This window comes from Ochlerotatus camptorhynchus, unplaced genomic scaffold (assembly GCF_037179485.1).
Source record: "Ochlerotatus camptorhynchus isolate MF236.1 unplaced genomic scaffold, CSIRO-AGI_Acam_v1.1 ptg000306l, whole genome shotgun sequence".
Classification (NCBI taxonomy): Eukaryota; Metazoa; Arthropoda; class Insecta; order Diptera; family Culicidae; genus Ochlerotatus; species Ochlerotatus camptorhynchus.
In genome coordinates this window covers 849,251-861,933 of record NW_027040794.1, presented here as the reverse complement: position 1 = coordinate 861,933, position 12,683 = coordinate 849,251, and the positions used below count along the sequence as shown (strand labels likewise).

General features: G+C 38.9%; 3 protein-coding genes across 6 annotated transcripts in view; all 3 read right to left on the bottom strand.

Moving 5' to 3' along the window:
- LOC135707248 (non-lysosomal glucosylceramidase) overlaps positions 1-12,683 on the bottom strand; it is a 352,494-nt gene that overhangs the window by 94,595 nt on the left and 245,216 nt on the right. The gene's annotated exons all lie outside the window — the stretch shown is intronic.
- Positions 1-12,683, bottom strand: part of Mtpalpha (monolysocardiolipin acyltransferase Mtpalpha) — a 221,644-nt gene that overhangs the window by 86,729 nt on the left and 122,232 nt on the right. The gene's annotated exons all lie outside the window — the stretch shown is intronic.
- The window catches only part of LOC135707252 (uncharacterized protein KIAA0513), a 40,552-nt gene that overhangs the window by 2,018 nt on the left and 25,851 nt on the right, over positions 1-12,683 (bottom strand). The window contains exons 2-5 of one of the 4 annotated variants that reach the window (XM_065229043.1): positions 9,339-9,459; positions 8,507-8,641; positions 8,185-8,424; positions 7,865-8,118 (exon numbers count right to left, since the gene is read on the bottom strand). In XM_065229043.1, the coding sequence (XP_065085115.1) occupies positions 7,865-8,118; positions 8,185-8,424; positions 8,507-8,641; positions 9,339-9,459 (750 nt within the window). The remainder of the gene's footprint in view (positions 1-7,864; positions 8,119-8,184; positions 8,425-8,506; positions 8,642-9,338; positions 9,460-12,683) is intronic. The other 3 variants (XM_065229044.1, XM_065229045.1, XM_065229046.1) reach the window with 3 other exon arrangements.

Below are 12,683 nucleotides of genomic sequence, written 5' to 3'. Positions count from 1 at the left end.
TATTTGATGTTTTGTTTTGATTCTGCGTTTCGTTTCGCAACGTTCCATTTAGCTTTACTCTATTCCATGTTCTAGATGACGCTTAAACAATGTTTAGTTTGCAAGGTGTGCAGATTAGCGCGGTTTAAACTAAAAAGTGTGAAAATAACCGGGAGTCCACGGTAAATGAATAACTTTGAACAAAATTGATCTATTAATATTTAACTTAATCATTCACTCAAGGGGTATTCAACTTTGCACACCATAAACTGTGCCGAAAGATGTGCCAAGTGCTATGCCAAATGTGCCGAAGTAGGCTATCAAGGTGTCAATATCCCATGAGTTTGGCAACTCTGAGAAACTGGAAGCTATCAAAGCTATATGGTGCTCAAGCAAACTCGACCGATCAACAAGATTCTGACTCGATGTCTATTTGAATTACTGATTCCTTGCAGGTGTGCAGAAATGAAGTCTTAACCTAATCGATGGAGGAAGAAAATGCCATCCTTTGAAATCCTCTACTAAAGCAAACAAAGAACTCGAACGGACGGAAAGATGAACGACGGTCATGTAATCGACGCGTCGAGTACCTAATGTGGACTCAAAGTCATCTCTGCGAGAAGAAAGCTCGAGAAGCAAGAAACGAGAAAAATTCCATCCCGGAAGATCTTTGGCAAAACCGATATCTGAACCTGGCCAAAAACCCCTATGATAATCTTTTTGTCTTTATTGATTATAGCATTATAGTATTTGGTGCTGGATCATTAAGCCGAAGTACGTTACGCTTATGTAAAAAAAAAACATGCTATATTTTTATGTTGCATTTGTACAGAGAGAGGTTTTTGGTCGCTTTTAAAATTTAGTCGATTGCTGAATTTATGTATGGGCCCAAATTAGGGGCACTTAGCCCGACATTACATCCATTTCCCCTATATAGATGCTACATAGCAAACTTGTAAATATAGCTCAACTCTCATAGAATATCATGCTCTATTCTTCGTTCCAAACGTAAATGTGACCATCGCATAATGCCGTTCCCGTTTCGGTTATGTCGCACCTGTGTCAGGAACATCTCCAATCTGTAAGCAATTAACGGCAATGAAAACCATTATTTTCAAGGGTTGTTTGCCATCTGGAAACCGAGGGCTCGGAAGTTATATGACCAATTGCTGTGCGAAAATCGGTGTGCGTTATTATGGACGATAAATCATACGTTCAATTTGATAACAAAACTCTACCTGGTGATCAGTACTACACCGTTCGTGCTGGTAAAAAGGCTATGGTATGGCTTTCCAAACCGTTTGTGACAATGGATACTACAGAGGTAAGTGTTTAAACAAGCGTCTGTTACCCATTAACTGCAAACACGACACCTCAGTACTGTTTTGGCCGGATTTGGTGCATTACTCCTAGGACATGGTAGTCTGGTATAGAGCCAACAAGGTCCAATTCATACCCGAGGAGATGGATCCGCCAAACTGTCCCCAGACCAGGCCAATCGAAACTTTTTGGGCCCTAACCAAAGCATATTTGCGGAAACATGCAAAGGCAGCGGATTGCGTTACAAAGTTTGCGAAAGACTGGGAAAAAGTATCCAAAATTGTTGTAAATTATTGTTGTTGCTGTAGCTAATGAGTAGCATGAGATCAAAAATCCGCTCCTTGGTTTACGACTGATCGTATCTCGAATTTTCTACGTTAAACTGTAAGAGAATACTATAGAGAACATGAATACAAAATAAAAATCGAGTTTTCTGTAAACATAGTTAAGTTGTCGTTTTTTTTTTAAATCGTACTTAGACATTCACACCCTAAAGGCATTTGACTAACCCTTGTTGAAAGTACCCTGGACCCCCTGCTAATCCGAACGACACTTCATGTATATTAATGGGGATAATTTTTTATTTGCACTTCTAGTAACCCTATCAGCATCAGAAATCCATATTTCTGGTAGCCTTATTTGCTGTTTTGTTTTGGTTCTGCGTTCCGTTTCGCAATGTCCCATTTCGCTTTCTTCCATTCCATATGCTGAATGACGTTTGAGCAATGTTTAGTGAGGTCCACGGTATATGAATATTTGACAGTGTTTTCCATTTTCTGTAACCGGAAGCCGCCATCTTAGATATAAAAATTGCGTCACAAATAGATTTCCAGTCCCTACACGTCTCACTGATTCCTAAAATACCCATGTTGTGGGATATTTCAAAGTATTTCCCAGTTTTTCTGTAATCAGAAGTCGCCATCTTAGATTTCAAAATGGCGTCACATATCGATTTCCGGTCCGTACACGTCACTCTGATTAAAAAAGACACATTTGACAACATTTGTTATCAACAAACTTTATTTACGAAGTAAATCCCAAATCATAAGGTTTTTCTTATACAAAGTAAATCCCAAATAACGTGTTTTTGCACACTGATGCGATTTACGAACCTCCAGGTTTGGATCGTAAATGGAGTTTCCATTATTTACAAAATTGACAACATTTGTATACGCATTACAATCAAACCAAATTTTCCACGATCAATGAAATGGTCACAATCAGTGATGCAAAATATCATGACAATCACTCGACACTCATCAACGCATCAACCGACTATCGCTGACAGAACGTTTTGTCACGCAGTGAGAGGTAGAGCCATGACAAACAACAATCAACAATGAATTGCAAACAAAGCTGGCAAAATTAAACGGTAGCTGTTGGTCTTACTCACCAACACACTCACATAAGCAAGCAAAGCAGTAACTGCTCGAAAACGAGCACAGATGAGTGTCGTGATTGTCGGGAATGACCAGATCGGTGATGGATCACCACCGAAGACAACATTCACCAGTTGCTTTTTACTTCTTTCGTCAACTTGATGGATATTGATGGAGAGTCAGGCCGTGACAAGGCCTATACCAACAGCAGCGTTTGACAGTAAACAGCATGTCGCAGGCTCAAATCGTCGTTGTTCCGGATTTTTTTAACAGTAAGGGGATATTGCTGACGAACAGATACTTGAATTTCCTGAATCGAATGCCACAGTATGTGGATTGTATCAGACGGCCAAGAGATATTTCAAGACTACATTCGGGACATTCCGTGCAAGCTCTACCACAAACCAGATTAACCCGTGAAGCGAACCGTCTACAATTGCGACTTCCCTTCTAACACATCAAGCTTGTTAGGTTCACTTGACCAGATTTGGTGAGTTCGTTCCATTTCGTCCTTTATAATATTTTCATACTTAATTTCCGAGTACTAATACTACATTTATATATAAATGATACTACAAACATTTCCAACTCATTAAATACGCATCAATCAAGCAATACCGCATGATTGTAAGTTCCAGTCAGCGAATCCAAATACATGAAGCAACCAACGATACAGACAAAACGGTTGCTACGACTACCATGACAAACTCGCTCTGTAACATAGCTCGATCGGAGTGGTAGAAGGATAATGATATATTGCTTGCCTGCTTTGTTGCAATATACACGGATGAGGACATAGATTGATCTGAATCGAGAAAAGACATAACAAAAAAAATCCCAATAACACACGTGTATCATCTTCGGCTTTGCTTCGTGAAGCAGCTTACCAACAATTTGCTCGTTTCCTTCTACCGCCCCGAGTGAGCTATGTCACACGGGCTACTTGTCATGAAAAAGAAGGATAAAGATTATATCATTATTGCTTTCCACTTCTGACATAGCGTTATCATTCGGTTCATTGTCATTTAAAGTTATTTTTGATTCCTTGGTTCCAGTACATTATTAATGACTCCCACCTTGAAATGTATTGAAGCGGGGCTTATCGTATGCGAAAATAGCTTCGGGGTGCTTGCGTTCTTGAAAGGGGCTTTTCGAGTTGAGATATAGCTGTCACCTTTAAACTCCCGGATTTAAGATTCTTGCAATTATTTATAGAAAAGATGGTTGCAGGAGAATTCTATCCATAATGCCACTGCCAGTCAGTGGGAGTTAGATTGTAAATACACACCCACAAGTTTTTCTCAGACGTAATTTCGATCAGAAATGCCGTTTCCGTGCTACAATGTTTTAAAAATTTCAGGGTGCCATTTTGGAAATTTCACATGATCCAAAATTGCCGAATTTTAGTAAAAATGTGAATTATTGCTACAGCTTCCATTTCCCGGTGGTTTCCACCATCCCGGGATTCGGGAAATATTTATTTGATATCTCGGGATCCCGGGAAGGGAACAAAGATAGTAAATTGTTTTAATATTCATATGTTTCATCTCCTTCGAAGAAAGATAAAAAAAATGAGATTCCTTCAATACTAGGGACATCAGATTTAAAGACACATCTTCATTTTGAAGACATTTAAAATTCTGTGAAGGTATTTTTTCATGCAGACATTTTGAAGACATCTCATGATATGTGAAGTTGTTTCAAGACCTGCGGAAGCTGTAGCAGGCTTCCGATGGTTTTTTTTATTTTATGCTGGCATATGAAGATTTTTGTTAAAGAAATGAAGTTTTTGGCTTCATATTTAAAGCTTCTTCCTGAATATGTTGAATATGAATAATGTAACCAAATCGGATATTTCAGAATAAAACTTGATCCAATTGAATATTCACAGGACTTCACTGAAACATTCGATTAGCTGGAGATCTTTTGAATACTTCCTGATCAACGTACAGTTTTGGGAGAATATCGTCACATTAATACTTGATCAACCTGAAGCCTTGAAAACAAAAAATCCAGAGGACTTTATTGTGATCGTTCATCAGCTTGAGATCTTTAAGCAATTCCTAACCGATCTGCCATCTTAAGAGAGCCAATTGAAAGTTTGACTAGTTTAAGATCTTCAGATTCTGACCAACCAGCAATCTTGAGAGACTATCAAGAGACATTATTTGAATTTATGAACAGTTGAATATCTTAAGAATAATAATTGATCAACCTGAAGTCTTGAAAAATATCCAGAGGTCTTTAAATCTCGGACCAACTGCATATCCTTTAAATAGTCTCTTATCAAACTTCCATGTTGGAAGGATGTCTAAAAGATGTCGTTTGAATTTTTGAACAGTTGCAGATCTTCAGAACATTACTTGATTAAGTTGAAAAGTCTTGAATAATATCGAGAGATATCATCGCAAATCCGTGAATATCAGTTATACGAAGATTCCTGTACTTTCAAGAAATTTGAACTTAAACTCTAAATCCTGGGATATTCCGTCAACTTCTTTGAAGTTCCCAGTACTTCAAAGATTTTTCCATAGCTTACATCTTTTAATTTTTCGATAGGTATCACTTAATTTCTGCCCAGCTTGCTGAACTTTCAAATAATTCATGCGATGTTCCGTAATCATCGTCCACGAAATTATTTAACATTCTACGAAGTATCCTGAAGATCTATGATGGTCCCTGAAGTTTAACGAAGTTCCACGAACTTCTATGAAGTTCTCTGAAATCAAATGAATGTCTCTCTAAGAAATTCCCTAATGTGACGTGATATTATGTTTGTCAGCCAAATTTCACACTAGTCCGTACAGATCATGATGATTATGGTGGATGATTTCTGTCATGAATGTTTTTGTAAAAACTATTTTGCCGTGCATTAGGATTACATTGATTACATACTAACGGGTAAAGGTAATGCATGCCTTTGTGCGTAACAAATGACAGCGATGGAGAGCTATGGAAGCCAGGATAGAAAACGTTGACATATAGAAGTTCCTCCAGAAGGAGTAAGCATTTTACAAGATTCAGCTCGCTAATCTAAGGAAGGACTCTAAAAACTGCAAATACTGAGTTTTTTTCATCAGTTGAGACTAGTACTACTTCCAACCATCTTAACAATGCATTTCAATGGTTTTTCGATCAACTATGAACGATGAACGGACATCTCACAACGCTCAACCTGATTTTCGTCTATGTACCATCTAGATACGCGATTATAAAATTTAATAAAAATGTTCACGGTTTGTTTCACTGCTAGATCTTATTTTTCACGAGTGCTTCTTGTACAACGATCATATACAAAACGTGATGTCTGTGTGCCATACTTTCGATAAATCAGTATGAATGACAAACGAAGGGAATAGATATATTTCATAAGATGTGAAAGTTCTGGATTCTGCTACAGATATTCCAAGATATATTTAATGGGGTAAAAGAGGGATAAAAAAATTTCACGGGATTGACACGATCCCGGGATTGATAAAAAAAAATTCCCGGGATTCGGTAATCCCGGAAAATGTCACAATCCCGGGATTTTCATCCCGGGACATCCCAGGATGGAAGCTCTAATTATTGCCCATAACAAACAATCACGCAAATGTGTATACACATCGGAGAAGGTCGATCCAAAAATTGAATCTGTTTTCGGTATTTGACCTGGAATTGCTCCAAAAGTCTGTTCCAGTTAGTATTTGGCCGCTTCTTTTTAATTACTGTATCTTCGCTAGTTTTCGCCTCAAGAAACTGTTGACAGCGTTTTGATCTGCAAGGATTGTTTATTCAGTGGCGAACATTTAATCAGGAAACAAAGTTATCGAAGATGAAACGTGAAAAAATTCTGCACACTCACGTTGAAAACTCAACGTGGGCAGGAGGAATGGAGGAATCTGTATGCGAGAAGGTTTTCGTACGAGCTATTTCTGACCAAGTATAACAGATGTATTTTGATATACGACGAAACTTACGTGAAAATGGAGTTTGGACGAATTCCAGGTCCAAAAATTTAACCTTATTCAAATTTGTCTTTGCAGATATATTCGCTCGCAAGTTGATGATTAGGCAAGGCATCTGCAGTTGAGGAAAGGAAGCAAAGGTTTTCATCACTGAAGCGACTATGAATGGACAACTTTACAAGGAGGAATGTCTCCAGAAGAAAATTTTGCCATTCATTCTGTCACATGAAGATCCCGTAAAGTTCTGATCTGACTTAGCCAGCTGCCATTACAACAGGGATGTCATTAAAAGGTATAAGTAGAATAATGTCGATTTTATTGAAATAAGTATCAATCCTCCAAATTGTCCAGATTTTCGCTCCATCGAAAAATTTTGGGCAAATATCAAGCGTACATTGAAGAAATGTATCACTGATACTTTTCGCAATGACCATAGTGAAGACACACAAAAACAAACTGGCAAGCGGAAAAAATGTCGTGACATTTCTGAACTGTTTTCTACCAGCAACTGAATATTTTCGCACAAAGAAGGAGACAAGACCAGCGCACGACATAAATTTATGTCATGTAGAAGGTTGCTGGTTAATTACTGCATTTATTTGATATTTATTGCATGGAATTAAAATATATGAATGAATACTAATCACCCATAAGAATAGACGCTATAATTATACGTAAATAAGGCAGATGATAATTTATGTCACACGAAAGCTTGCAGCTTAAATTTAATCACTGTAAACTGTTTGAAAAAGAATGGGCTGCGACATTTTTCCTATTCTCTGTCTCCGCCGTTCACTTCAAATGTAGATATCAAGCTGAACATTGTGCGTGCATTAGGTCCTAAGTAACATTGACAGATTCTCATAACTTTTATTTTTTTATGTATGGTAGAAATGCTCATGTCATACAGAAATAGACAACTCCAAGAGTGAAAATGCGATTTAAATTGGACTATTCAGTTCAATTATTCAAAAACTTTTGTCTGTTAATGAATTGCTCATGCAGTAAAGAAGAAGTAACCTCCAAGAGTGAGAAAATACTTTCGAGTTTTTTTTTCAGTTGGATTGCTTGATAGCTCATGAGTATTCCAAAGAACTGCCCATGTTATAAATATGCAGAACTTTAAGAGAGATGAAATACTTTAAAAAAAATAGTTAAATTGCTCTAATTGAATCTTAATTTGGTGTGCCTGAATACAAGCAGAGAAGAATGAAAAATATTGGTAGCACCCCAACTCACCCGCGCATATTGTCCAAAGTCCGACTTCAGTTCTAGCGTAATGGCGGAACTTTCCCGAAACAAAACTTTCACAAACCGTTTCATAAAATCGAGAATCGCTTCCTCGGATTGGCTGTCGAGGCTTATCGACGACGCCCAAGATGGCACCGAATTTTCCGACTCTGACCGGATCCACATCTTTAGCTCGGAGGATTCCAGGGTCGCACTTAGTACGCAGGACTCATTGTCGCTGGTAGAGGCACTGCTGGGAATACCTATAACATGAAATCAAGTTTAACTAACAAACGACTTATTCACGTAAGGATTTATGTAATAATTACCAATTTTAGGTTCTCTTACGAAGTCCTTAACGGACGGAACAGCTTCCACTGCTGGTACGGATTTCGAGTTCACTTCCACTGCCAGGTCACTATCTCCATCGGGAAGGGGTTGAGGTGATTTGGAATCGATTGAACAGGAATTATTGCTATAATTACTATGACTAAACTCGGTGCTAATACTGTTTGAAGGTGGTCGTTCCATGACTGGAACCGGTTGTGTACTGCCGTTTGATGTTGCTGCTGCAAGGAAAAGGGGAAAAAAAACTCATGTCAAGAGCCACTCAATTCTTCAAAACAATCTCGACGCCGGAAATATGCTTACGATGGCTGAATGCGGGATTTCTGTAGCGCCCCGAAAGCACCTCTTCATGGGCTCTCCTCTCTTTGGCTCGGCGAAGTTCGAAATCAATTTGGTGACTCTCGGAATGATCATCTGCGGGACGAAGCGCATTTGAAGCTGTTTAATATTGTTTGATAAGTTATTTATACTTAAGTGGATTTATGTAAACAAAAAAAAAATCATCAAATGAACATAAATTGTGTGGCTGTGAATATTATGTTCGGGTTTTGTTAGCAATGGAGAACGCTACATAAATTTAAAGATTGCTTAGCCAGAAACCGAAACAGCATATTATTGGTACTATAAAATGTACTGAAAGGAATCATGCTAATTTGCAACTCTTTTGAGAAAGCAACTTATAACTTCTTCTTCTTATATTGACTTCATTACGTCCTCTTTTAACTTTGTGTTCGTTGAGCGCTTCCACAGTTGTTGATTGAGAGCTTTCGAAGAGTGTACCATTTTTGCATTAATATAATTGTGTGGCAACTTCCAGGAAACAATCCTAGATCGGACCAGGAATCGAACCCAGCCGCCACCAGCATGGTCTTGCATTATAGCTGCGCCTTTACCGATCGAGCTAAGGGAGACCAGCAACATCTTGTTAAATAAAGCTTCTTAAAATGTTTACAAGCTCGAACAAAATTGATAAATCAGTCTTAGAATGTTGTATTTGATCTACGGCAGCGCAAAGATAAACAAAATCAAGTAAAGAATTTGAATTTGCAATACCCGCAAAACCGCTTCACATGCCATCATCGTTTGGTATGAAAACTGGAAACATTTCGAACTTTATCAATTTTTCTTCCCTTACCTGGGTGCTTCCAGTGCGCTGCTTCGTACTTTTTCCGCAGCATGGTGTCTACCTTTGCCTGATTGCGATGTTCTGTCGTTTCAGTATCTTCCGAAGATGATAAACTTAGAGCGGCGTCTATCTGAAAAGTGCCAGAAAAAGAATGCAACGTAATTTCCCTCTGAATTTGATAAATACAATGTTTGAAAAAAAAGTCCGTTGATAAGCACGTGAGCGTCTGAAAATTTCGTTCGAATTCTAAAAAAAAATTCAACGACAGTAGAAGCTTATCAATTACATGCTGAAGGACAGTGTTTTACAACTGTAGGTAGGTATACCAATGTGTATTGAATAATTTATTCTCAAACAAGTGTGCGCCTCAAATGACAATACACGTTGCAGAAAAGTGTAAGCGAAATATAGGACACTCTTTTGCACCATATGGTCATCCAATCCGACATTCTAAAAACAAAGGCATGAGGTGGTGACTAAATTTATTGCGGTATTTTATCTGAATTACAATCTCCTCATACAAAACAAGGACCCGCTACAATGAACTGATGAGAAAGCATCCAATAAAATCGATTATTTCAGAACCGGTTGAATGAAGGATCGAAATGGGTTCGGCCTAAATTGACCCTATATAACACAAGACCACTTTGAAACGGACTATCGTAGGTTGCGACCAGCTTTTAAAATTTCATAAACCATCCACTAAAATTCGAACTACCGACAGATATTATAAATGTAAAATGATTTTAAAACCTGAATTAAACCACCTATGGTGAGATCTGACTCTTCTTACAAATTGATATAATGTGCTGTAAACCATGGCCAGCTTAGTAATACAACAAACTCTTTGCTTATTACCGCGCTCCTAGTGGACGTTTTCGGAAGCTTCTGACGTCTATCTATTGACATCAACAATAACAGTAACATTGTATATTTTCAGTTCATAAAACGCTTTTGTTTTGGAGACAGTCACCATGCAAGAGGAGCTTAGAAATTAATCGTGCACAGTCACCTTTAAAATCCTGCTAAAGTGTTGAATTTTCCTAGAAACACCGTATGGTGCGTGCTCAAAACGTACAGAGAAACCTTGACGACGAATTGGAAGCCTCAAAGTAAACGCCGAAGTGGAACTTCCAACCGTCAGCTCTATGGAAAGGTCGTTCATTAGAAGCAACCCAGGTATGTCCGATCGCGATTCGAGTACGGGCGGCGCCCGTAGTACAATGCAGCGAATTCGATACCCCCAAGGCTTACAGACGTACCACATTAGTAGGTAACCCAATCGATCACTCAAGCAGAATACCGTAGCTAGAACCCATGCTTCAAAGCTGTATGAAAACTTGCTGACCAAGTCCGTTGGGTGCATACTTATGGATGATGAAACCTATGCATAGGCCGACTTCAGAGAGCTTCCACGATCAACATTTTACAAGGCGAAGGCTCGAGGAGGTGTCCCTGGCAGATTCAAATATACTTTTGCGGATAAATTCACACGCAAATATATGAACTGGCAGGGAATTGCGGCCAGAAGACCAAGGTTTTCGTCTCTGAGTAAATGATGAACTTGGAGGTTTACGAAACCGAATGTCTCCAGAAGCGAATTCTGCCCTTCATCCAGTCACATGATGGTCAGGTGACATTTTGGCCGGATCTTACGAGTTGTCACTACAGCCGGGAAGTACAACAATGGTATAAGGACAACGGAGTCCAGTTTGTTCCGAAAACCTTCAATCCACCCAATTGTCCCCAGTTCAGTCCCATTGAAAACTACTGTACAGTCATCAAAACGGCAGCTCAGATGAAAAATTGGTGGGATAAAACCACCAAAACAGTGGACGAGACCGTTGTGCGCCGCTTGTTGGGTCGTATTAGGGAAAATTTTTGATAATTCCTTCGAAACCGCGACGAATAAAAGTGTAAACCGTTCTTGAATTCGTTAATTCAAATCCTAAATAGACCCAAATGATCTATTTCCATTACTAAGCTTTATGATGGATTTTGTCCATTGAAAGGAATTGAAAACTACTCAAACTGCACCCGAAACATGTCTAGATGTGTCCCATGTGATCCTAGCTTCTTGAGATAACCACAATTGTACATGTTTTAAATTGTCATGTGATTCGCATGATGAGGTGTCGCATGATGGGTTTTGGTTCAAGTCAGAAACTGGGGTAACCGGAATATGTCCGGATGTGTTATATATGGTCTTGGGCACTTGATATAACCACCTGCACTTGTTTTTTAATAATCATGTGATTTGAGGTGTCGCATGATAGGTGTTGGTCCATGTCAGACACTTCCCCTGGGATATCTGGAACATGTCCGGATCTGGCCAATTTTGTCCTAAACGCCCAACATGATAACCATTGATCTTTCTTTAGAGTTCACATGTTAATTGATGGGTTTAACTCGATTCAGGCTATTTCTAGAGTTATGACCAATATTCACCGGGACATTTTCCAACCATATCTCAGGAATCAGCTAACCAGTTCGCGTTTGGCTTTCAACGTTAGCAGTTCAGCTAGTGTCGTGTTCTGTGTGTGCATTTTGTCTTCCCTTTGTTTGTGCGTGCTGGCGTTACGCCTCCCGGACGAATGTTGTCATCGTCGTGTTTTTGCGTTGAGGTTGTGTTTCAGAAATGCAATCGAAGTGTGCCGTGGCCGCTATTAGACACGTGGGTTTTCGGTCGCTGGAGTTTTTGGTTCTGATTTCAGCGTTGGTCGCGAGTTGATTCGGCCGGTGAGTAGCTGGCGTCGCGAGTGATTGGTGATGGGAAGTGGATGCAGTCCTTTTTTTCTCTGCTGAGATCTCTCTAGTTGGAGCAGCTAGAGTGTATATCGTGGTTGATGGGGTTTACGCTGCTGTGTGAAAACCGAAAGGCGAGAGTGCAGTTGTTAACACCGGTTGAAGAAGTAGCGGCAGCATATCTCTTGGAGCTCTTCGAAATCATCGTGATGTCATGGATTCCTTTGCAATATATCGGGTGAGATCTTTCCTTTATTTTTCTCGTAATCCCATTTTATTGTTAGCCATGTTAGTTATGCATCACACTTTACACTTTACATTTACATCCTTACATTATTAGTAATTAGAAGTAAAATACATATAAATTTGTTTAATATAACCTTGTAATTTCAGTGTTACATCCACTTCATATTGTGAGCTGAGGAAACATAGAGCTGCATCTTGTTATATGTAAAATAACTATTATTTTCATTGCAGAATATCAATTATTATTTAATGGTTAATGTTCTCAAATATTTAATTTCTCCATTACGTATATTTTCATAATATAACTAAATACTGGGTTGGGAGGGACCATCAGGGTATCATTTGACCTGGAACTGGACAATG